The sequence below is a fragment of the Chenopodium quinoa genome, unplaced genomic scaffold, assembly GCF_001683475.1.
Source record: "Chenopodium quinoa cultivar QQ74 unplaced genomic scaffold, ASM168347v1, whole genome shotgun sequence".
Lineage (NCBI taxonomy): Eukaryota > Viridiplantae > Streptophyta > Magnoliopsida > Caryophyllales > Amaranthaceae > Chenopodium > Chenopodium quinoa.
In genome coordinates, this window is record NW_018745675.1 from 137,305 (window position 1) to 160,693 (window position 23,389).

General features: G+C 36.2%; 1 protein-coding gene across 2 annotated transcripts; it reads left to right on the forward strand.

Annotated features, from left to right (window-relative positions):
* The first annotated feature begins 4,482 nt into the window (after window positions 1-4,482).
* On the forward strand, window positions 4,483-21,661 carry LOC110717205 (ribonuclease E/G-like protein, chloroplastic). 2 transcript variants are annotated; one of them, XM_021895851.1, is made up of 12 exons: window positions 4,483-4,800; window positions 5,088-5,319; window positions 5,398-6,719; window positions 6,875-7,192; window positions 7,374-7,415; window positions 8,005-8,129; window positions 10,333-10,480; window positions 12,357-12,429; window positions 13,420-13,532; window positions 14,297-14,416; window positions 14,674-14,829; window positions 20,920-21,661. In XM_021895851.1, the coding sequence occupies exons 1-12, from the start codon at window positions 4,597-4,599 to the stop codon at window positions 21,097-21,099; spliced, it is 3,033 nt and encodes a 1,010-aa protein (XP_021751543.1). In that variant the 5' UTR covers window positions 4,483-4,596; the 3' UTR covers window positions 21,100-21,661. The 2 variants fall into 2 exon arrangements, with proteins under 2 accessions (XP_021751543.1, XP_021751545.1); XM_021895853.1 differs by having other exon boundaries at window positions 5,091-5,319.
* The last annotated feature ends 1,728 nt before the right edge of the window (window positions 21,662-23,389 follow it).

A 23,389-nucleotide genomic window follows, 5' to 3' on the forward strand; every position in this document is an offset into this window, starting at 1 on the left:
CATCACCACACCATTCCTTATCTTACACCACAACTTAACCAAAACAACCTACCTTGCTCCTCCTTCCAAACAGCTCCCACCTTACGCACAGCCCACATACTACCCAAAACTCTCCTGCTTTCCTCAACAACACCAACAATTACAGCAGCAGACCCGCATCCACCCAGGACCGCCGCACACAACAACAATGCCCATTGCCCGCCACCAGCATCTTCTCACCTCCACCGTAATCAACCAACACACTCACTAATATGAGTCGGTTGGTTTATATATGTTAATATTGTATACATCATGTTTATCTTGTTAGGAGTTTTAGGCATGTTAGGTTTCCTTTTGTATTGTGTATATATATTGTGGTATAATCAATGCAAGGCCTAAGCCGTTTTCTCCACATCTTTCTCTACTTTAACACTCACAGCGCGACAGCCGCAAAATAGAGCCACCAGCATCATTGCATTAGCAGACCGACCTGCATTCATGTCCACCAACAGTCCCTGTGGCGACCTTCACCATCCCAAATGTCGGTAGCCAACATTTTGGCCCACAAACAGGCCCACGAATCGCAGCAACAGAGCAGCCCAAAACCCATAGCCGCAAGCTCCAATTTCGCCCCAATTTAATTAATTTCGGAGCAGGCTCTCTGTTCTTCAAAGCAGGCGCTCTTTCATTTGCTCAATTTATTCAATTTGAGGCAGAAAGCTCAAAGCGTTCGCTCCAATGGGTTGCGCGGCCGCTCCTCATTTCCATTAAAAATCATGTGACATGCTCGTGAATGCTTAAGAAATCTTCAATCAATGGTTGTGATTTGAGGTCGGATGGAGGTGATGTTTTAGCCGTTGATGGTAATGATGCTAGGTGAATGGTGAAAATCAGAGAAGCCATACGAATTGAAGAAGAAAGGAGGGTATGGTCTAACGTTTTTTGGGGAAATTATTTTGGGGCTTTTGTTTTATTTTCTTAATTAACTTTCTTTCCTTTTTTTTCCCTTTTATTTATTTATTTATTAGCTTGTAATATAAATACCCATCTTGGGTTATTATTAGAATAACTTTTATTCCCCAATTAATTAGATGAGGACTCTTTTATTTTTCTCTCTCTTAGGGTCAGTTTAGCTTAGGGTTCTTATCTTCTTAGAGAGAGAAAGTGAGGAAAATCAAGAAAGATTGAAGCTTTTGGCAATTGTTTAGTGACATAACCAATTTGAAGAAAGATTCATCCAATATTGAGCATTTCTTACTCTCTCTCCTCTATTTATTGCTTGCTTTTATTGCTTTATTTAGATTAATTGTTTTTGCTTCATGTTATTAGATTAGTTTTGGTTTATTGTTATCATTTTGTGATTTAGTTTTTACTCTTTATTTTTGTGTTTATTTTGTCAAATTCATTATGCTTGAGTAGTTTATTAGCTAGGGTTAGGGATGATGGGTGATTAATGATGCAAAATGAACAATTATTGATGATTTAATTAAGATTGTTGATAGATTGAACTAAGGATGATGAGTTTAATGCTTGATTTCTTTCTAGCTAATTGATTTCATGATTTGATTGCTATTATGTTAGTTGTGTGGAAGTGAGCTAGCCTAGTAGAAGACTTTCATCGCTTAGTTGACCACGACCTTATAGGCGGGGTTGAGAGCTTGACTACCTTGAGTGTGCGGGAGTGACCTAGGTTGTTAGACATTTCTCCATTCTATTAATTTGATCAATTAGATTGTTCTTGGTTGTTTGTTTGCGATTGATTAGTGCTTGTGTAATGGTGTATTTGGGTATTTCTTGGTAAATTGGATGTGCTCATTGAGGTGTGCTTAATGCTTGCTTTCTTTTTGGCTAATTGAATGCATGATCTAATTGCCACTCTTCTTAGTTGCTTGGAAAAGAGTTAAGTAGGTAGACGTGAGCCTCTTTGAGTTGATCACGTGTCTTTGGCCGGGGTTGGGTGCTTAATTATGTAGTGTGCTTGGGAGAGACCTAGATGGTGAGGCAATACTCCTTCTAATTGATTAAGAATGCCCATGTTCATTAGTATGTTTGTGCTCGTCTCGTTAATTCCCTTGATCTCCTTTCCCTAGTGCCTTCACTTATTGTTTTATCTTCTTCCTTTGTGTTCTATTTGCTATTTTATAGTTTGTAGTTGCCCTTTTATAATCAAAAACCAAAAAAATAGACCCACAATAAGAAAATTTGACTTTAGCTATTTCTTTTCACCTACTCCCTTGTGGATACGATCCTTACTCCGCTATACTACTCTTTAGTGTAAAGGTTAGGGTATAATTTGACTAGGTTCCTACACCCACGACCCCTAGGGATTGAAACATAAAATATGCTAAGCATAGAGAATTATGGAGGACTTAATTCACCCTTATTCCAACCAATCAGGCTGCGTTCTCTCCACTAGCTTCAAATCAACCCTTAAGCTAGCTTCTCATGATTTCTCGAAGGAACCGGAAAAAGATAAAGAAATGAAAATTATGAGAAGGTCATCCCGACATCTCAACTATGCATACTCTCTCCATAGGTTTGAAAACCTATCTCCCTCCACCAATGTTGACTCAACTCTCAAGGGTCTAAGGGTCTTTTATTGGTTGTAACGTAAGGTTAGGGGTTAAGGCGAGGCAAAAATTTGAAAATTTTAATGATATTTCCTAAGTGAAGCAAAAGGGTTATCAAACCTCCAAAACAAACTAAAGAAGTCACCAAACATCAAACAAAAATACCAATAATGCCATCTCCCCTAAGCTTATTCAACACCAACACATAATATATACAAAAACGAAGGAACGCTCCCCCCAAGTTTGAACGGAGCATTGTCCTCAATGCTTAAACTAGGGAATAAAACGAAACCAACTAAAATGTTTTTGTTGTTTTTGTTGCTTTTAAAATATTTTTGGATTTTTTTTAGCTCTTATTTGGGGTCCTTGACTTTTTTTTTTTTTTTTTTTTTTTTTTTTTTTTTTTAACTATGGACAGCTTTTTCTTAAATGCTTTTGCTTTATTACACACAATATATACAATTGACTTTCTTGCTTGGTCCAAAGAGCATATTACTATCTCATTTTCATGCAAACCATCATAACACAAAACAAACTCTCAAACCAAAATGCTTCACAAAACTAAGGGTTAGGGAAACAAAAGGTCATTAGGCTTGTAATGTGGCTCAAAATCAAGAAGGGCAAATGGCTCAAAGGGTTAGCAAGAGAGGCAAATGCAAAATAGAAAGCAAAATTTGTAACAAAACAAAATGAAGATAAAGAAAATGAACAATGCCCTTGTCCTCCCCTAAAGTGGCTTGGTCACGGTATCGGGAAGCTAGAGGACAAACCAAGGATTAAGACATGCATAACTAAGGATCCGAAATTGCCGCTCAACAAGGTGATGAAGGCTAGAACAAATGAAGCTCACAAGAGATATGTAGCAATTACCAACTAAAGGGCTTCAAATCCACTATGAAGAGCAACACCATCTTACCATTTTCCCATGAACTAAGGTTTCATAGACCCCAAGAGTTCTTAACCGGCTACCTTAGCATATAATATCCTAAAATCAACCAATAACATTCTCAAGCCGTGCACACATTCACCACGTAGGAAGAAAAACATTCAAGGATACAAGTCCCAAAATAGAATGTCCAAAACAAGAACTAACAAAACACAATTTGCCAAAATTACCTTGAATGTAAACAAATTTTTTGGATTTTTTCAAAATATAAGAAAAGACATGGAAATGCATACACTCAAGTGCATGGCATAAATGGACCAACTTCTACCCAAGCATGATAGAATACCCTCACCCAAGCTTGAATGAGAAAATAAGCTCAAACAAAAACAAAAGAATCCATGGGATAGGAAAAGAAAGAAATTAATCCAATAAACCAACACATGGCCAATAAGTCACTAAATATAAGAAGAAGAACAAGGAAATATATTACCGGATATTGGTGGGTGTAAATACGAGCAAATGACCCAATTAAAACTTTCAAAGCCAATTTCCTCCAAAGTTATGCCTCATATGCCATATGCTAGGAAAGAGGAGTCAAACTTCCTTGATTCTTGATCCAATACCAATGCACCAAAGTATATCAAGTTATGTACCTAGCAAAGAGCACACAAACATTTCCATGAGAGAAAAACTATACAAAAAGAAAAGAAAAAGGAAGCAATAAAACATGGGTTACTTCCCGAGAAAGACTTGTTTAACGTCCAAGCTTGACCGCTCTAGTAGATAATATTGCAACGAATGCAAAAGCTTGTCAAATGCACTAATACACATTTAATAAGAATGTAAATAGGCAAATGAGAGGAAGAGGACGTGCAACAAGGATAGTGCACGCAAATGAGGAGAGAGATGCCAAGAAAAAGAAGAATCAAAAGCAAATTCAATAAAATAAGAAGAAGAAGAAGAAGAAGAAGAAGAAGAAAAAGAAAAAGAGAAATAAGGCAAACTCTCCTCAAACTTACAAACAAATTATACAAGCTTAGGTGTGTGAAAATAATACTTGAGAAATGGAAGTGTAAAGATAAACTAGTACTCTGTAATTTTTAAAACAGGTTTACTCTAAACCCTTAAAAAGTCAGTCCTGCCCCTTAATCGGACGATCGTATGAAGATCCAGCCCATTTATTTATTAGACGGATTTAACCCATTAATAACTGTGGCGGGTCATGGGTCATGGCTTTTAATAGGATCCAAGGCGTCCAACCCATTGAATTGCTCTATTGAAGCGCAGTTGCCGTTATCTATTGAAGCGCAGTTGCCGTTCCCCGTTAATCTAGTTCTTGTATCCCCCATTGAAGCAGCTTCTGAGGTAAGTTGTTTGTATTTGTTATCATCATATCAAATATCCCTAAAATTATGAGATAATTGAATCAAATATCCCTAAAATTATGAGATAATTGAATCAAATTTGGTTGCTAATGTATTGCACAACACTTTAAATGTTAGGATTCAACTATGAAATCAGAGCTCTTTTCCCTGGGCCCAGGGCTGCCGCCCCTCCTGCCGTTCCTCAGGGACGGGCCTGCTCAGGGGATGGGTCTTAGAGTTTTTTGGATTTTAGCTTCCTTACCATATTATTGTTTCAATGTGTCTTAGCAGATGGTTTGTCCAGTGAATTGTCATTACAATTGTTTTATAAGAGACGGTAGATGGACCTGTTATGATGCAATCTCGAGGGTGAAACCTCGATTTCCTTTGTCAAATGAAAGACATTATGGGGTGACTTTGGCAAGATTATACAAGACGAGGCCTAACACACATTTACAAAGTTCATTAATTCAGGAACAACAGCTTCCTGTCCAGTCTTCAGTAACTGCTTTTTCTAAAGGTATTATGGCCGTGTTTGTATTTGGACATGTGAAATTTCTTCTTTAGGTAAGCTTCTTAACGCTTAATGCTTTGACAGATCAAGAAGACATTGTGGAATACTTTGGCAGTGATTCCCTACGAGAAAAGCCCTTTTTAGATGATCTTATAGTTACCAATCGATACTATTTTAGAAGTGAAGACTCAGATAGTCTGAATGATGAAGAGACCAACTTCACTAAAAGGAATCAACCTTTGGAGGAGCCCTGGTTCATGCGGCCATGTGATACCTCTCAATATGCTGAAAAAGACTTCAATGCTCATATTGATTCCTTTGACCGAGAAGGAACTTTGAAAAACTTTCCAAATGATCATGTTATATCACAGTCATCGTCTAATAATTACAGATACGTAGGTGAGTACTTCATTGAAAGTGAAAAAATGTATCATCAAGTTGATGGTGACTTCAGTTCTACCTGGTCTTTCTCTGAGAGAGACCATCCTGTTGAGGATCCCTGGCTCCTATATCCAATGCTCGATTTTTCAGAAACTAGTGTCACCTCAGTTGCTGAAATTCCCATCATTGAGGAGCCTACTCAAGACAAGGCACGTCTTCAAGAACTGCAGGAACAACACCATAGTATTTCAGAAAAGCTGCTTTCTGGAACAGAGAGCAATCTGCTTCCACCAGTGGGTTTAGTTTCTACTGAGATATTAATCAACTGCTCTATCTGTACCATGCAAAGGATAGCTGTACTTGAAGATGGAAATCTAGTTGAGTTGTTATTAGAACCTGTCAAAAGTAATGTGCAATGTGATAGTGTTTACCTGGGGGTAATTACAAAACTTGTTCCTCATATGGGTGGTGCATTTGTAAATATAGGGTGTTCCAGACCCTCTCTTATGGACATTAAGCATTATAAGGAACCTTTTATATTTCCACTCTTTGATACTTCAAAGGAAAATGATGTAACTTGCCCTCCATCATCCGTGCTTGAGAAGAACTTAGACATCAGTCATTTTAAACAAGCATTTTTGGAAGAAGATGATGAACTTGCTGATGATGATGTGGAGGTTGATTTTGAGGATGAAGAATTTGAGGAATATGTTAATGAAGATACTATAGATTTCGATGAAGTTCAAACGGGAAATCTTATTCAGGTTAACAGTAATGGAACTGACTCAAATCTTGGGAACTTTGAATATCAGCTGGATGGGAATGGGAACCATTTGAAAATTCAAACTGATTCCCATCATTCTGTGGTGAAAAAACATAGGAGCACCTATGACATCCACAGTGCAGAAGAAATGTGGGCTAATGTTCGCAAAGGCACTAAGATACTTGTGCAAGTTGTAAAAGAGGGGTTGGGTAAAAAAGGTCCGACATTGACTGCTTATCCAAAGCTTAGGAGCAGATTCTGGGTAAGAACTGCAAAAGATACATTTTAAACCCAAGGTTTCTCTTTGTTGATGTATTTTCGTTTTCAATATCAATTATCAAGTGGTTAAGGTGGATAAATGCATAAATCTTTGTGCTCTTTTTAAAATTTGTGGAACTTCTTTCCTTTCACTATTAGGTATTGATCACCCGGTGCAAGAGTATTGGAGTATCAAAGAAAATTTCTGGGGTTGAACGCACACGCTTGAGAGTCATAGCAAAATCTTTGCAGCCCCCTGGTTTTGGTGTGACCATCCGAACTGTTGCTGCTGGTCATTCTGTAGAAGAATTGCGAAAGGACTTGGAAGGGTTGCTTGCAACATGGAGAAATATTGTTGAACATGCAAAATCTGCAGCACTTGCGGCAGACGAAGGTGTTGAAGGTGCTATACCTGTTATTTTGCACCAGGCAATGGGGCAGACACTATCTGTTGTCCAGGATTATTTTAATGAGAAGGTTTGCTGCCTCTGATACAATTTCCCTATAATTTTACCTTTTATGTTCGTTTATAGACATTTTGAAATACTTTTCTGGTAGTCCAATTCCTAGTATTTAAATGAACTTGTATGCTGCAAACAGTTCTTTCATAATCAAATGTTACATGCCTTATTTGTCTTATCTTTTTTATTCTGTTCAGGTTAAGAGAATGGTTGTAGACTCCCCAAGGACATACCATGAGGTATGAAACTCACTCTTCGAATTTGTTTTAGTTGCCCCTTTACATATGTTTTAGTTGTTGTGGTTATATTATACCCCAGTCCAAAGGTGTGGGTGGATAAGCTCAAAGTTGTAAATTTGATAGCCCTATTATATGGAAGATTTGCATATTTATTCGACTGTATATGTTACCTGGATGTAGACCATGTAGTTGTTATAGCAGTTTAATAGATGTAGTTGATATCCCTATATTTTCTTTGGGCAATAGAATTCGTATTTGATCTAAGGTTAGGTCAATCATTAATCATTCATCTTATCTTTCCATGCTTTTGATCCTCTACCATCCAGATGAATAGAAATAAAATGTGTTTGTGAACACTGGTTCTTACAGAATGCATAATTAATTGAGGCTTATTGACTTCCTCATTCGATTCTTCAGGTAAAAATGAAGAGGTGTTTTAAGCTGTTCTGAAACAACTTATTTGCCTAATATAGTGTAGAAATAAATTCTTGATCATCATTGTTGTAATATGTTATTCATGTATCTTGATAATCTAAACAAGTTAAGATGTCATTTGTCGGACTTTGTTCTTATATGATGTTCTTTCCAGGTGACCAATTATCTGCAGGATATTGCTCCGGAGCTCTGTGGTAGAGTCGAGCTACACAGGAAAAATGTTCCTTTGTTTGATGAATTCAATATTGAAGAGGAGATCAATAATATTCTTAATAAAAGGTGAGGATGCCAAGAGTCAATTTTCCAAAGGTGTGGTATGTTGTAATTTTTGTGTTTATTAACATCTAATTGTTGGACTTGATCTTACTCCTCCATTTGTGCTTTTTAGAATGCTTATATTAGTAGGTTCAATCTGAACTACCATTTTACTGGTATTGTCTTGTTAGGGTTAATTGCAAGTAGGGGGATTTTGAATTGGTCTTGTTGCCATTGTTATGTGCATTGTCATCAACAAATTTAGACTAATGTTCTAATCGAGGAGTTATTGACAAGACCTAAGCCCATATGAATCCAAATCACCTCCTACTAGGAAAAGAAAAGAAAAAAAAAAAAATCCATGGATGAGAATAAAAAACCCAAAAAAATGAGAAAAAACCCAAAAATTGAGAAGAAAACTCTCACGGATGGAGAAAACATATCAACAACAAAAAAAACTTAATTGTTATAAAGAAAAAGGGTTGGAGATAGTCTAATTTTTGAAGAAAAAGAGAATAGGAGGAGAGCAGCAATATATGGAATAATTCTACGGGTAATTGATGTTGAAAATCCTCTAAGTAGAAAATTTACGAGTGATTGAAGAAAGAAGGAATAATGTATCTTTTTAATTTCCGATTAATAATTCATACACCAGCTTACATATATTCTCAGACAACTCTGCAAGTCTGAAATTGCTGATACTAATAGCTCTCTTATGTGACGGATTGATTTGTGTGTTCTTGTTGTCATAGGAAATTACTTGAGTTATTGATAGAGAATTAAATACATATGTTAAAAAAAACAGAGAACTGTATCAGGAAAGTCCATTAGTTGTGAGCAACAAATGCCTCTAAGTCAAACTGTTTGCTCCTAATAAATTTTGTATTTGATATTGTGCTGGGTCCCAAATTTGTACATAACTATATCTTTACCTATCTATTAAAATTCCTTGAGCATGTATAGCTAAAGTACTAATAAAATTGACATAGAAAAGCTATAAATAATAACTGTGTTGGCACTACCATATAATAAGAGCCAGTGTAACTTGTTTCCATTAGCTTACAAGCCCGGAACCTGAGACCCATGGTGGATTCAGGCTATATTGTGGGTCGTCAGGGAGGAACAGTGACAAAGCAAGCAAAAGTTGAATGAAAATCCATAGCGAGCGAGGTATGAGAGCCTACGGCAAGTCTCACGTGCAAAGCTCTTTTGTGGCTTGATTGTGGCAATTCCTGATCCATGGAAGACTTCAAAATATTTTCTTTCTCATTAAATTTATTCCTTAGCTTGTTATATAAGGATTGTAACTTATTTAGATCCTATTTAATTGTTATTAATTTAGGATTAATCATATGCTTCCTAATACTTAGGATAAGAGTCTAAAATATACATTGCTTGGAGAAAGGGTAAACTTCCTGGCAAAATATAAAGGGGTGGGTTCTGTTTGTTATAGTACCCTGAAATCCAGTGAAAGGAATATGAACACCTTGAAAGCTCAGTTGAGAGTGGGATTTGCAATACACAATTTATGGAGATTGTGTGAGTTGGTTGAAATATCATTATAGGAAGCCATTGCTCAATTAATTAATTAATTAATTAATGATAACTCTAATAAATTGGTGGTTTTCTCTCATTTGCCCAGGGAGAGGATTTCCACGTAATCTGTGTTTGTCATTCTCTTTATTTTTGGCACATTTGATTTGTTCATACCTTGTTCATATTTGTTTTCCTTCTCTTAGTCTTAACAATCTCCCACTCCAGATAATTAAGGTTTGACAGTAATTTGCACAACTAATTGTTCACGGCTGAAATTACATTTAAGAAGATCATTAGGCCTGTCAAGCAAAATAAGTGGTGGTAAATGATAATCACTTCATTGGTTTGCCCCATTGTTTTCACTTGGTAATTGTCTTTACTTGGGGGAAAAAGAGGACAAAATGGAGGATAGAGGGAATTATCCAAAATTGGCATGTGTGGTTCTCATAATGCTCGACTTTCTATCTCCTGACTTTGATGGCCGCATTAGGGTATGTGCCAACTCTGAAGAAGCTTCATACCTACAAATGTTTGGATATAGTCAAACTCCATGTATTTCTGACTTGTGCGTGCATCAGAAATTGCGCTCTCACAATATTGGTTTCCTTTTAAACAAGTTAAAACATTCTATGTTATCTTTGAATCAGTAAGGCAAGTACTTTAAATTGTGCTGATTGCATCTTGTTGACAGGGTGGCTCTTCCAAATGGAGGATCTTTGGTAATCGAACAAACTGAAGCTTTAGTCTCTATTGATGTGAATGGAGGACATGGGATGTTTGGTCAAGGAGCTTCACAAGAGAAAGCTATTGTTGATGTCAACCTTGCTGCTGCAAAACAAGTGTGTGACACTCTACTTTTGTGCTGATAAGTTTACTCGCAGGTGCTTAGTGCTTGAAAAGGAAATATTGCATTTTTGGTTAAACAAAATTAAATGAATACCAAATTTATATTACTAATTGCACTTCATTGATTAAGGCCTTGTTTGGCAATTACTCCCTCCAAACCCGAAAGAAGGTTACGTTTGGTGGGTTTACACGGTTAATAAAGAAAATAAGATAGTGGAAAACAATGATTAGATATCACACACATCAAGTATTAAGGCATTAAATGAACTTTGAAAATAGGAATATTTGCATTGGGAGTAGGTAAATATTTTTGTAAATAGGAATGGTTACATTGGGAGTATGTAAATATTTTGATAAATGGGGTAGTTGCATGGAAAATATGAGATTTTTAAAAAAGAGCTTTTGGGTCAAGCTCTTTCAAAAAGCTTTTAACCAAACACCCTAAAGAGCTTTGTGAAATGGTCAAACATCTCTTTTTGCTCCAAAAAGCTCTTTTTGTTCCAAAAGGCTACTAACCAAACACCCCCCTTTGTAAATTTCATTTATGATGGTATCTTATACATCAATGGGTTTATTTGAGTGTGGGACTCTTAATCATAGTGTGTGATTAGTAGACCTGTTATTGGGCGGGTCGGGTTAGGGTCGATTGCACGTCGGGTCAAAGAGGGACATATTTTACGGGGTCAATAGTAGGTTGGGCCAATGCGGGTCGTGGGTCAATAGCGGGCTGATATTGGGCGGGCCAACAAAATATCAATTAAAATAAATATTGAACAAAACCATTATTAAGTACTTTCTCCATTCTAGTAATATTGTAACAACTGGACTTTTGCACTATTCATCACGCTTGTTTGACCACATATTATGATTTAAGTAAAATGTAGTCATGTGGGGTCTTGTTAGATTCGTCTCATAAAATATTTTCACAATATCAACTTTTTATAATTTTTTCTCTTATATAATTATAGATATTTAACATATAAAATGTGCTTTGGGATGCGTAATTTCATCCTTGTTGCAATATTTGTGGAACGGAAGAAGTATACATAAATACAAATTTATCTACGTAATTATTTTTATATCATCTATTTTCTTTGTCTATGAAATTGGAAAAACATTTTGGCCCTATATTGCCCGTACCCAATAAGGGCCTTGTCCATTTAAGGCTCTGTCCATTATAGACCCTTTAAGCTTCGCCCTGACCTTATTATCATTGGGCTACCCTACCCAATAACCACGTCTAGTGAATAGCTAACTCTTCCTTTTGTTGATTAATTTTACAGTATAATGCTTCAAGCCCTAAGGGCTTACTGTAAGCATTAAATATGTTTCATGTATTTGTATTAGTTTAGGAATCTATGAAAAAATTACGCGTCGACTGGTGTTTGTTTGATAATTCTTTTATCTTTCTTATTTTAACTTCTTTTTTGTTTATATATATATTTATTCTTTCTTGTTTTAGCTTAAGGGCTGCATATATCTTCTTGTTTTTATGCGACAGTTTTCTGTCTCCAGATGTTTCATTTTCTATTTTTAAAGCCCTTGGAGTAAAATGTTATTCATGTTTGCATAACTAAACTAGAATCAGATTTCATTCATCAATAGTGTCACAAAATACCTAAAAATATTCAATCATCTTCTTTTGTTTTATTGGTGAAAGGGATACTAGAATTAGTTTTCCTTTATCAATAGTGCTACAGAATACCTTCAGAGAATTAGCTACAGTACACTGTTAGACTTGAAAACTGCATCATTTTAAAATATTCAATCATCTTCTTTTGTTTCATTGGTGAAAGGGAAGAGAACCAGTTAGATGTAAAAATTACTATTCTTTGTAAGAATACTTCTAACAGCATTTTTTTTCCCTAGATTGCTAGGGAATTGCGTCTCAGGGATATTGGTGGCATCATCGTGGTAGATTTTATTGATATGATGGATGATTGTAAGTAAACCTCTGCTATGATTCTTTCACTTCATAAATTCCTGATGTGTGTTGTCATTTTGTAATTTTCTTGGCAATAGGATAAAGGTATGAACTTATACAAACTTTAAGCAGATTCAGAATGCAGGGACGGATAAACATATTGTTTACTATATTCTTTGTTGATTAAGTCAACTTTCTCGATAGGCAATATCAAGTTATTAGCCTCAGTTCTTGAAAAGTATAATCATGTTGTCTTACACTTTTCCAACTGATTATAACGAGACCAGCAGACAATGAGAATCCTACTTCTGTGGCAGCTCTTTGTCATCTATATTGCAATGCTTTTCACAAGAGGGGTGAAATAGTAGCAATCTTAATGGAACTTGTTTGTCTTCTGAAGGAACTCTTTCAGCTCTGAACTTAAGAGAGTCAAAACACTTTATTCCTGACACCAATTTACATAAATTATTGAATCATTGAGGTCCTCTGCCCTCTATTCCTTATTCTTTGAACTCTTGAAAATCAATATTTGTTGTTTTCATTACAACTTGTTGATCTTTTGTTGATCATCCCACTCCTAAATGCAGGGTAAACAAAATAGTAGTGTTTATTTTTATTGTATAAATATGTTTGTCAACCTTTTATATTATTGTTTGGTTTTGTAAATTATTGATTGAGCTGTTAGTTAAACACCATTACTTTTGATTATTGTTCTTACTTTACTCTATAATGTAAAACACAAGTAAACTTCACATTTTGGTGTTGTGTTTGCAAAATTTACAATTTTGAACCTGGCGTTAAAATTACTTTTCAGTTCTGGTGGCCTGTTGTTTGCTCTGCTTATCCCTCCATTATAATAGTTAGACAAAATATCACCTCTCTTAAGTCCTGGAAAACATGGTTAGACAATAAGACTTAATATAAAGGGAATCCTGTTTGAGAATCAGAACTTGTCAATATATTTTTCCCTTGATTTTTTCTTTTTTCTGGCTGATGCCTTCTTTCCAGCAAACAAAAGATTAGTCTATGAAGAAGTGAAGAAAGCAGTCGAGAGGGACCGCTCAATCGTTAAGGTTTCTGAATTGTCCAAGCATGGACTTATGGAGATTACCAGAAAGAGGGTATGTATGAATGTTAATGCTTCATTCCTCATATATCCCTGATCCAAAAAATGTGTTAGGTTGGCTTTGTGTTAAAGGTTCAGCGTAGGCTCTTTATCTTATTACTCCATTGTGTATGATTTTTTTTTGTAAATTTGACTTTTCGAATGAAACATTTTGTAAAACCTAAATTGAGTTATATTTTTAGGCTTGTCTAGGTAAATAGATTTATAACATGTCTTATAGAATTGTATTCAAAGATCTTTTATCACAAAAACTTAGAACTACTATTATTGTTTGTAAATCACTGCCATAAAATTTAACCTTAAGTTGAATATCATTTTGTCAATTAAGAGCAAGATAGTTACTATATTTAGTGGTCAATTTCAAGGTGTATACTGTATAGTGACTAGTGAAGGGTCTAATCAGGTATTTCAAGGTATATACTGTATACTGAATTGTAGGGAAAAAAACGTCATGAAGTCAATTGTATACAAGAAATCTTTGTAGGAGGTTCTTTCTTTCCAAAAAGAAGAAAGGAAAAAAAAATAAAAATTGCTGTATATAAAGTAGGTGTTGATAGAGTTCCCACGATTTTTTTCTCTGCTGGTAAACTACTGTTGAAAGTTTAATTAAAAAAGGTCAATATGGTGGTGATCTTGTAACATTGAGTGAAAAAATTTATTTTTTGTACAATGAATGCAGCTCAAATTTCAGTCATGAATGCTGTAGTTTATAAGTTACTTTATTATCTAACTGTTATATTCTTAACATAATTTAAACAGGTACGCCCAAGTGTGACATTTATGGTAAGTGAACCATGCACTTGCTGTCATGGTACTGGGAGAATTGAGGCTCTAGAAACTTCCTTCTCAAAGATTGAGCATGAAATATGCCGCTTGCTAGTAAGTAAAGCTTTTTGTTTAAGATTTCTTCCTTTGCTTCACCTGTATAGGCAAACATCCAAGTAGGTCTATTTGGCGTAGGATTCAAATATGCGTTTTCCTTCATATAACTTGCTACAAAGGATTGTCGAAGCTGTTTCACATCCTCATTAGTCTGTTCAGAGGAGAGGATAATTTTTAATTCCTTTCATCTACTTTCATTTGAAATCTTTTCTTATATCCATTTTAATCTAATTTGTTGCCTTTCTTTCTATCAGGCAACAGTGGGCCAGAAAGCTGATCCTGAGAGCCCGAAGTCCTGGCCCAGATTGCTGTTGAGAGTTGATAGTTACATGTCCGACTATTTGACATCAGGGAAAAGGACAAGACTAGCAACTTTGAGTAGCTCTTTGAAAGTTTGGATTCTTTTAAAGGTATGGCTGATTTCCTATTATTTGGTCATACTGACTGTTGAAAAGATAGATTGGTCATTGACACCTGACTGTTTGCGGAGGAACTTGTTCAAATTTATAAATGCATTTCAGGAACTATATATCTTAAGCTGCAGATATACACATGTTTGAGATGAAACTTCATTAAATACATATACTTCATTTCTTTTTACTTGCAACAAACCATTTTGGCACGCAATTTAACAAAGATATTAGAATAGGTAATGGACTGATTTTTCAGACTATGTAATTGAAAATTATCAAGAGAATAAATAAAGATAGAAGCTTGATACTTTATTAAAAATGGCCATAAGGTTCACAAGATAATTTGAGGCTATTAATCTCTAGTTTAGCAACTTGAGGTTTCTACTACTATGCCACATCCTATTTATAATTAAGCACTTTTATAAGTTAACCTAACATCAATTATATTGGTCACTACTATGCTCTATTTTCCCTCCAAATCTCTCCACGATTATGCTATTTAAAGAGAGGAAAAATGGATCTCCCCCTCTCCTTCCCCTTCCTCCTCCCAATTTATTACCCAAACTAAATTGTCCCCCTCCATTTCTCTTCTCTTCTTTTCCTTCCATTTCCATCTATCCAAATAAAGTGTTAATGTTTCATTGATTATTTTTTACCACATCTGCCATGTTGTCCACCTTTTCCCCTTGCTGCTGGCATGTTGCTGTTTGTCTCTTCCCCCTTTGTCTTGTATCTCAAGTTATTTACTCCTTCGAGTGTAGACCCATATTGGAGGTTCGGGTGTGGCCACCAAGTGCACCGAGTCCATCACAGTGAACGAACAAATAATTAAAATAATATTACCACCAATAATCAATCAATCAATCAAAGCCTTAATCCCATAAGTGGGGTCGGCTACATGAACCAAATTTGATTATTCCGTGTAGTCATCCACAAAAATCTTCCTCCTTCATCCTTTACGATTCAATGCTACATCCTCATGCAAATCCATATACTTCATATTCTTCCTAACTCCTTCCAACCAAGTCAATTTCGGTCTCCCTCTCCCTCGTTTAACTCCTCCATGGTCCCACTCTTCCCCTCTTCGAACCGATGCACCCTCGGGGCTCTGTCTTACATGCCCAAACCAACGCAGGCGATTTTCCCGTAGTTTGTCTGCAATGCCTGCCACACCGACTTTCTTGCGAATAACCTCATTTCTGATTCTATCTTTTAGAGTGTTCCCGCACATCCACCTTAACATGCGCATCTCTGTAACCTCCATCTTTTTAATGTGTTCCTTCTTAGAAGCCCAACATTTTGTACCATAGAGTAACACTTGGTCAACCTCATTTCTGATTCTATCTCTTAGAGTGTTCCCGTACATCCACCTTAACATGCGCATTTCTGTAACTTCCATCTTTTTAATGTGCTCCTTAGAAGCCCAACATTCTGTACCATAGAGAAACACTGGTCTTATGACAATCCTGTAGAATTTTCCCTTCAACTGTAAGGGAATGCTTCGGTCACGTAACACTCCCGTGGCCGCTCTTCATTTAAGCCACCCCGACTTAATCCTGTTGGCCATGTCTTGATCAATCTCACCATTTTTCTGGATCGACCCAAGATACTTAAAACATTCACACATGGTCAATTCCTTTCTATCCAAACTCAACACTTCAACACTTGTCCCCCTCTTAGTACCAAAGTGACATACCAAATATTCAGTCTTACTCCGACTTAGCTTGAACCCTCTAGATTCCATTCTTTGCCTCCATTGCTCCAACTTGGCATTAACCCCATCTTTAGTTTCATCAACCAAAACGATATCATCTACAAACAACATACACCATGGAACCTCATCTTGGATTCGTCTAGTTATTTCATCTAGAACTGTTGCAAAAAGAAAAGGGCTTAAGACAAACCCTTGATGCAATCCAATTGTAATAGGGAAATCTTTTGTCAACCCTCCACATGTCCTCACATTTGTTGACACATCTCGATACATATCCTTAACTAGGTCCACGAGCCTTCGTGGGATACCTTTCTTCAACATTGCCCACCAAAGTACCTTTCTTGGCACCTTGTCATATGCCTTTTCCAAATCAATAAAGACCATATGAAGATCCTTCTTTTTTACCCGATAAAACTCCATCATTTGTCTTATCAAATGGATTGCTTCCATAGTAGATCTCCCGGGCATAAAACCAAATTGGTTATCCGAAATGCTTGTGCATGCCCTTAACCTATGTTCAATTACTCTTTTCCACAACTTCATAGTGTGGCTCATAAGCTTGATCCCTCGATAGTTAGAACAGTCTTGAGCGTCTCCTTTATTTTTATAAACTGGGACCAAGTTGTTCTTCCTCCAATCTTACGGGATCCTCGTAGCACTCCATATCTTGTTAAAGAGGTCTATTAACCAATCAATACCGGTCTCACCCAAACACCTCTACACCTCTATCGGTATACCATTAGGGCCAACCGCTTTCTTAGGCTTCATCTTCTTCGGTGCAATCTCCACCTCTACTCTTTTAATCCTCCGCACATACTCCATGTTAATTTCTTCATCACTCACGGAGGTATCTACTGTCACAACTCCATTACTTCCATTAAACAATTCATCGAAATACCTTTTCCACTTGTCCTTGATGTCCTCATCTTGTACTAGGACAATTTGGTTCTTATCTTTGACACACTTTACCATGCCAATTTCTTTCCTTACCTCTTGTCTTCTCTTTGCCATCTTATAAATAATCTTTTCTCCCTCCTTGGAGTTAAGTTTTTCATAAACCTGCTGATAATCCTTTTCGTTTGCTTGTCGAATAGCCGCATTTGCCTTACTCTTAGCCTCCTTATACGCTGCAAAGGTTTCGTCACTCCTACATTTTCCCAAGGCATGATAGCATTCCCTTTTTTGCTTAATTACTGCTTTCACCTCTTCATTTCACCATGAGGTATCTCTATGCATCGAAGTTCTTCCCCTTGATTCCCCTCAGACCTCTTTGGCCACTCTTAAGAAGTTCTTCATTCGTAACCAAATCATGTCTGGATCCACCTCTCCCCCCAATCCGCCTCCTTGATTACCTTTTCTGTAAAAACCTTAGCATTTGCATCTCTTAGAGTCCACCATCTTATCCTTGGCTCCTCTTGTTCTTCCTTTTTTCTTCACCTCCTCTTTCAAACGAATAGTCATAACCAAAAGCCGGTGTTGGGTGACCACACTCTCTCCTGGGATGACCTTGCAGTTTAAGCAACTTTGTCTATCCGTGCTCCTTGTGAGCAGTAAGTCTATTTGTGTTGCATTTGCTCGACTCCGAGAAGTTATAAGTGTGAATCCCGCTTCTTAAACCAAGTATTAGCCAAAATTAAATCATATGATTCGGCAAAATCCATAATAGCTTCACCACCTGCGTCCCTCTGCCCATACCCAAAGCCTTCATGAACACTCTCGTAGCCATCTTAGCTTGCCCAACATGCCCATTTAAATCACCTCCAATATATAATTTCTCATTGTGGTGGACACCCCGTACCACCTCGTCTAAATCCTCCCAAAATTGTCGTTTATCTTCTGCATCCAAACCAACTTGGGGAGCATAAGCACTAATAACATTCACAATCTCCTTGCCACATAGCAACTTCACCCTTATCAACCTATCATTCTTCCGATAGACCTCGATTACCTTTTTCGACAACCTTTCATCAAGAATCACACTAACTCCTTCCTAGCTCCTCCATTTTGGCTTGTTTCCTGTCCAACGTACCACATCTTATACCCCAAAACCAAGCCTCGAGCTCCTTCTCCTGTCCACCTTGTCTCTTGGAGGCACATGATGTTTACGCGTCTTCTCTTCATCACTTCTACCACTTCTGCTGATTTCCTCGTAAGAGACCCCACATTCAAAGAACCAATCCGCAAACTAGAGTCCTTTCTCCCACGCTCCCTCATACCACGCGCAGTCGTACCACGCTCCTTGTTCCCAACTGCCCTTGATCATTTGACACCACATTTGGGCAATGTGGCGCGTCGCTTCCGGGCGACGACCTAGCAACCCTTGCATATTTATCATTGCACCTGGTCTGGGAAGTGCAGCGCGTCGCTCAGTAGGGAACACCCCAATGGCATGCCCTAGCTCATTTGACACCACACTCGGGCAGTGTGGCGCGTCGCTTCCGGGCCGACGACCTAGCAACCCCTGCATACTTATCACTACACCCGGGTCTTGGAAGTGCAGCGCGTTGCTAAGTAGGGAACGCCCCCATGAAAATATCAGTTTGGCTCATGTCATGGGATGTGACAAAGTTTTACACTGGCCTACTGAAACCCTCCTTTATCCTGGGGCGGAGTTATTACCACCAATAAACAGAAAGTGTTAAATTGTTGCGGTTTAATTTATTAAGTTTGCTGTGTCCGTTTACCTTTTCTAATCTCTTCCTCAAATAGCATGCCGAGAAGGTGTGTTGTAAGTAGAGGAAGCATTAATTTACAATATAATCTTAAAAACTATTGTAAACAACAATTCAGAGCTAAAGATATTTCCATGTCAAATTGTGAATTTGTGATGGCTGACTGAAACTGTGCAGTGATCATAACGAAAAAAAATCTGACACTTACCCTGCATAGCCGTTATGTAGGAGGCTCCTATTACGTTCCATTTACTTAGCAATCGAGGTTAGAGGCATGATCTCATCCTTGGTTACTATTTCTGAACTTGGGGCAGCAATTTGTTCTATAGTCTCCTGATATTTCCTTTGATAAAACTACTTTTACCCCCCTCCCCTACTTTATACATTTGACACCATGCAGTCTTCATGCTTGATTTGTTACACTCTGTTATAAGGTTTCCTTCAGTCTGTCTCTAAATAATACGCCACATATGATGGAAGGAAATTTAGAGATGACAATGAAGGAGAGCAGGACAGGAGTCTGTTTCTACATATCCTTCCCACCTAAATATTTCATGCCACCCCCTAACTGCTCCCCATGACGGGTACAAATCTAAACCATCAAATCCTATGGTTACATACTCTCCATGAAGTGAATGTGTTCTTCAGCCAAGTTTAATATTCTACACTATAATAGAAAGCATGGAATGTCTAGCTTGAGGCCGCTTCTAATTAATGAGAATTATCAACTATTAGAGTCAGCTAAGTCTACTCTCTTAACTGAACCTATTGGGTCACACCTATATAATAATCAATAGGCGAATTGGGATGAAAGCCCAAATGCGTCATTCACAAATTACATAGATCCGGGTAAAAGGTTGTTCTTGCACATTAATTTTATTAATGTAAAGGCCAACAATTCTCCCACTTATATCAGTAGATTATAGGGTATTAAGAAGGTTAAGAAAAATTGATTAATAATTTGGTAATTAGATTAGGGGAAAGCTTGAAAGACATGATCGTATTGATGATAGTCATGGTGGAAATCACCAATCGCACATTCAGGAGGTTGGTGCTCACCGGCCAACATTTTCTCCGTGTACTCTCATCAGTGTTCAACACACTAACTATATTTTTTCTTCTACAGCTTCCGATACCATCATTATGATGATTTTACCTAAAGTGCCCCTCCCCTTAATACTGAAGCATAGCGTATGCATGTTCTTAACTATGTAGGTCATATGTATGTGTTAGCCTTAGCGTAGATTCGAATTTTCCCCATTCTGTATGTTAACGAGTGAACCAGGAAGTGCAGCAAAACACTAGCTATGACCCACTCAACTAAACCAATGCTAAACTTGACTGACTGATTTTAAAATGAGTCCCATATCCCCAATCTATTCAATATGCTGCATCTTCGTTGCTGTAGTTATCATCCGTAATTGATAAGTCCATGGATCTTGAAATATTTACAGTCAACTTTATATGTTGTCCATAATTTTCACGTCTTTATACCTAAATTGAAATATACTTCGTATATGAAACTGGAACATAAATTTTTTCTGAGAGTTTATTTTTACTATTTTTTTTTTTTTTTTAACATTACCAAGGAGAAACTAGTTATACTATTTCCTCAAAAAAGAAAAAAAAAAAAACTAGTTATACTACATATAATTTGTTGCCTCTTGATTTGACCATCTGCTGCATGCATCACTTTACCAGGTAGCGAGAAATTTTGCGAGGGGTGCATTTGAGGTCCGACTACTTGCTGATGAAAAGGGAATTACTAATCAGCAACAAGTTGGTGGGGCCACTCAATCAGCTGAAGCTGCTACAATTATACCCACCAAGAGAACTAAGTTGTTCCCTGTGAAGAGATGGAAGGCAGGAAGAAAATTATGACCATGAATTTTTATCGAAGTTGTTCTCAGTTAGAAGGTGAAAGATGAGAAGGAAATAAAAGGCTAGCGACATAACTTAAGATTAAAATAATATCCAATGAACATTAAAGAAGATCAAATTTTGGTGAAAGAAGATTTTGCAAATGATGGGTAGCTATTGCAGGTGTGATGAACTCAGGCAGGCAAGACAAGTGAAAAACCTGAGGAAATTAAAACCTCTCCTGTTGTTGCACTTGTTTGGCCTTTTTAGGGTTTATATGGGATTTTAGCCAACATATTTTGACTTTGTAGCTTCGCGAAGATCAGAGCAGCCAATAATTCTTAAATAACTGCTACAAGTCCAAGCTAAAGCTTGAATTTTGAGTTATGTACTGAAACCATGTAATAAATGGCATGTATAGGGTGGCATACTGGTTGGCTATGATTTTGTTATTTACATGTAAATTAATGTAATTTTCGAACTAAAATAATATTGAGGGTTTAGATTTTGGTCCAAAGAATATCTGGTTTTGTAGATAACTAATTTCGGCTTGCCTATGAATTCTTTCATTAGTTTGTGACTTGATAAGATTTTGAGCGGTACTCTCTGTAGTAGAGGAAGGACTCAAAGAAAGTCGTATGTTAATGTGTATAAGATATTTTACTGTGCCAATTAACCAATTTATATTCATCGAGTATTATTTATTATTATTTTTTTTTATTCTGCAACTATTTAACTTCTAAAAAAATTTGCATTCAATTTTTCATATTTTAACTCACTATGTATCTATACTAATATATTAAAAAGCGTTTATAAAAACGTCCATGTGCTACGTAAATCCTTTTAAATTACACCACGTCACTACATATATATTTCATGGCGCCACATCATCACCAAAGCAACCCACATTACTTCGTATAAAAATTTAAAGTTAAGGGGATTTGAACCCCTAACCACTTATAACAAAGTTAGCTATTTAACCATCTTAGCTCATTATCAAGCATGTTATAAATTTAAAAAAGAAATGTACATAAGTGTAAACCACATGATTTAATTATTAAAAACACATTTAATAACGTCGATTTCAGATTTCAAAATCCTTAAAAAATATCGAATTGCACGATTACAAAAGTAGCAACTTGGGGCAACGCCCGAGCTACTCATTAGTTAGTTATTACATACAATACTTTTTTTGTTTAACCACTCTGTTACTTATCAATATATATTATTAAAACTCATGGCAAGACATGTAATTTTGCCATGTGTCACCAATTTTGCCATTTGGCATATGATGTTATGCCATGTAATACTAATGATCATCATTATTCCCTTCAAAAAAAATTGTTAGCATTGATGTTTGACTCCATGACTTTATGTTCATTATGATTCAAGTTTTACCACCACTCTAAAGAACATTTTATGTCAACAAATGTTATATTAAAGAGTTAATTATGTTCATAAATTTCAAAATTTACAATAATCTATAATAACAAAAATGATATCATCTCTTTCATATGCTCATACACACAACCCCTATATTAATTATTTAAAGTATGTAACCCAAAAATATGTTGCACTTTTTAATTTTTTATGGTAATTTTTTTCCACATATATGTCAATTTTAAGGAGTTTCTTATAACAATTGAAGAACGAAATAAACTAATAATATCTAGGATACTCAATATTAGATGATGAATTTTAATGTTCAATAAAGTTTGAAAATAAATAAATTAATAATACAAGTTCTATTATAAAAATAATTAATCTTAAAAATAACTAATCTATATTAATATTTCACCTAATTATCATAAAAATTAGTTTAAATATATTCATAATTATCCAGGGCATTGCCCGGGTTAAAAACTAGTTATTTGATTAATTGATAAAGCTAAACTTTTAGCCAGACCACGAGACAACGACAATTGACATTCCAACTTTTCGCTAAGTGTCGTGCCACGTTGGATAGGTTTAGATAGACTTTGTTGGATAAAAAAGTTAGTGTAGAATTCTATTTTCAATCAAATTTGAATAGATTTTTTAAGAAAATTGTTAGTTTAGAGTTTTATTTTCAATATAATACCAATTAATAATATTTTAACTAGGCCACGAAACAGCAACACTTGGCGCTCCAACTTTTCGTTAAGTGTCCTGGCACATTAGATAGATTTCGATAGACTTCGTAGTTTAGAATTCTATTTTCAATAAAATTTGGATAGAATTTTAAGTTAAAATTGTTAGTTTAGAGTTTTATTTTCGATAAAATACTCATATGTACAAATTGAGCTATAATTTTATTAAAAAAAATTAGATT

Coding starts and splice junctions, on each gene's coding strand:
- LOC110717205 (XM_021895851.1), top strand. CDS start 4,597: ATGAAGATCCAGCCCATTTATTTATTAGACGGATTTAACCCATTAATA. Junction 7,193..7,373: donor AGGATTATTTTAATGAGAAG/GTTTGCTGCCTC, acceptor TATTCTGTTCAG/GTTAAGAGAATGGTTGTAGA. Junction 14,417..14,673: donor ATGAAATATGCCGCTTGCTA/GTAAGTAAAGCT, acceptor TCTTTCTATCAG/GCAACAGTGGGCCAGAAAGC.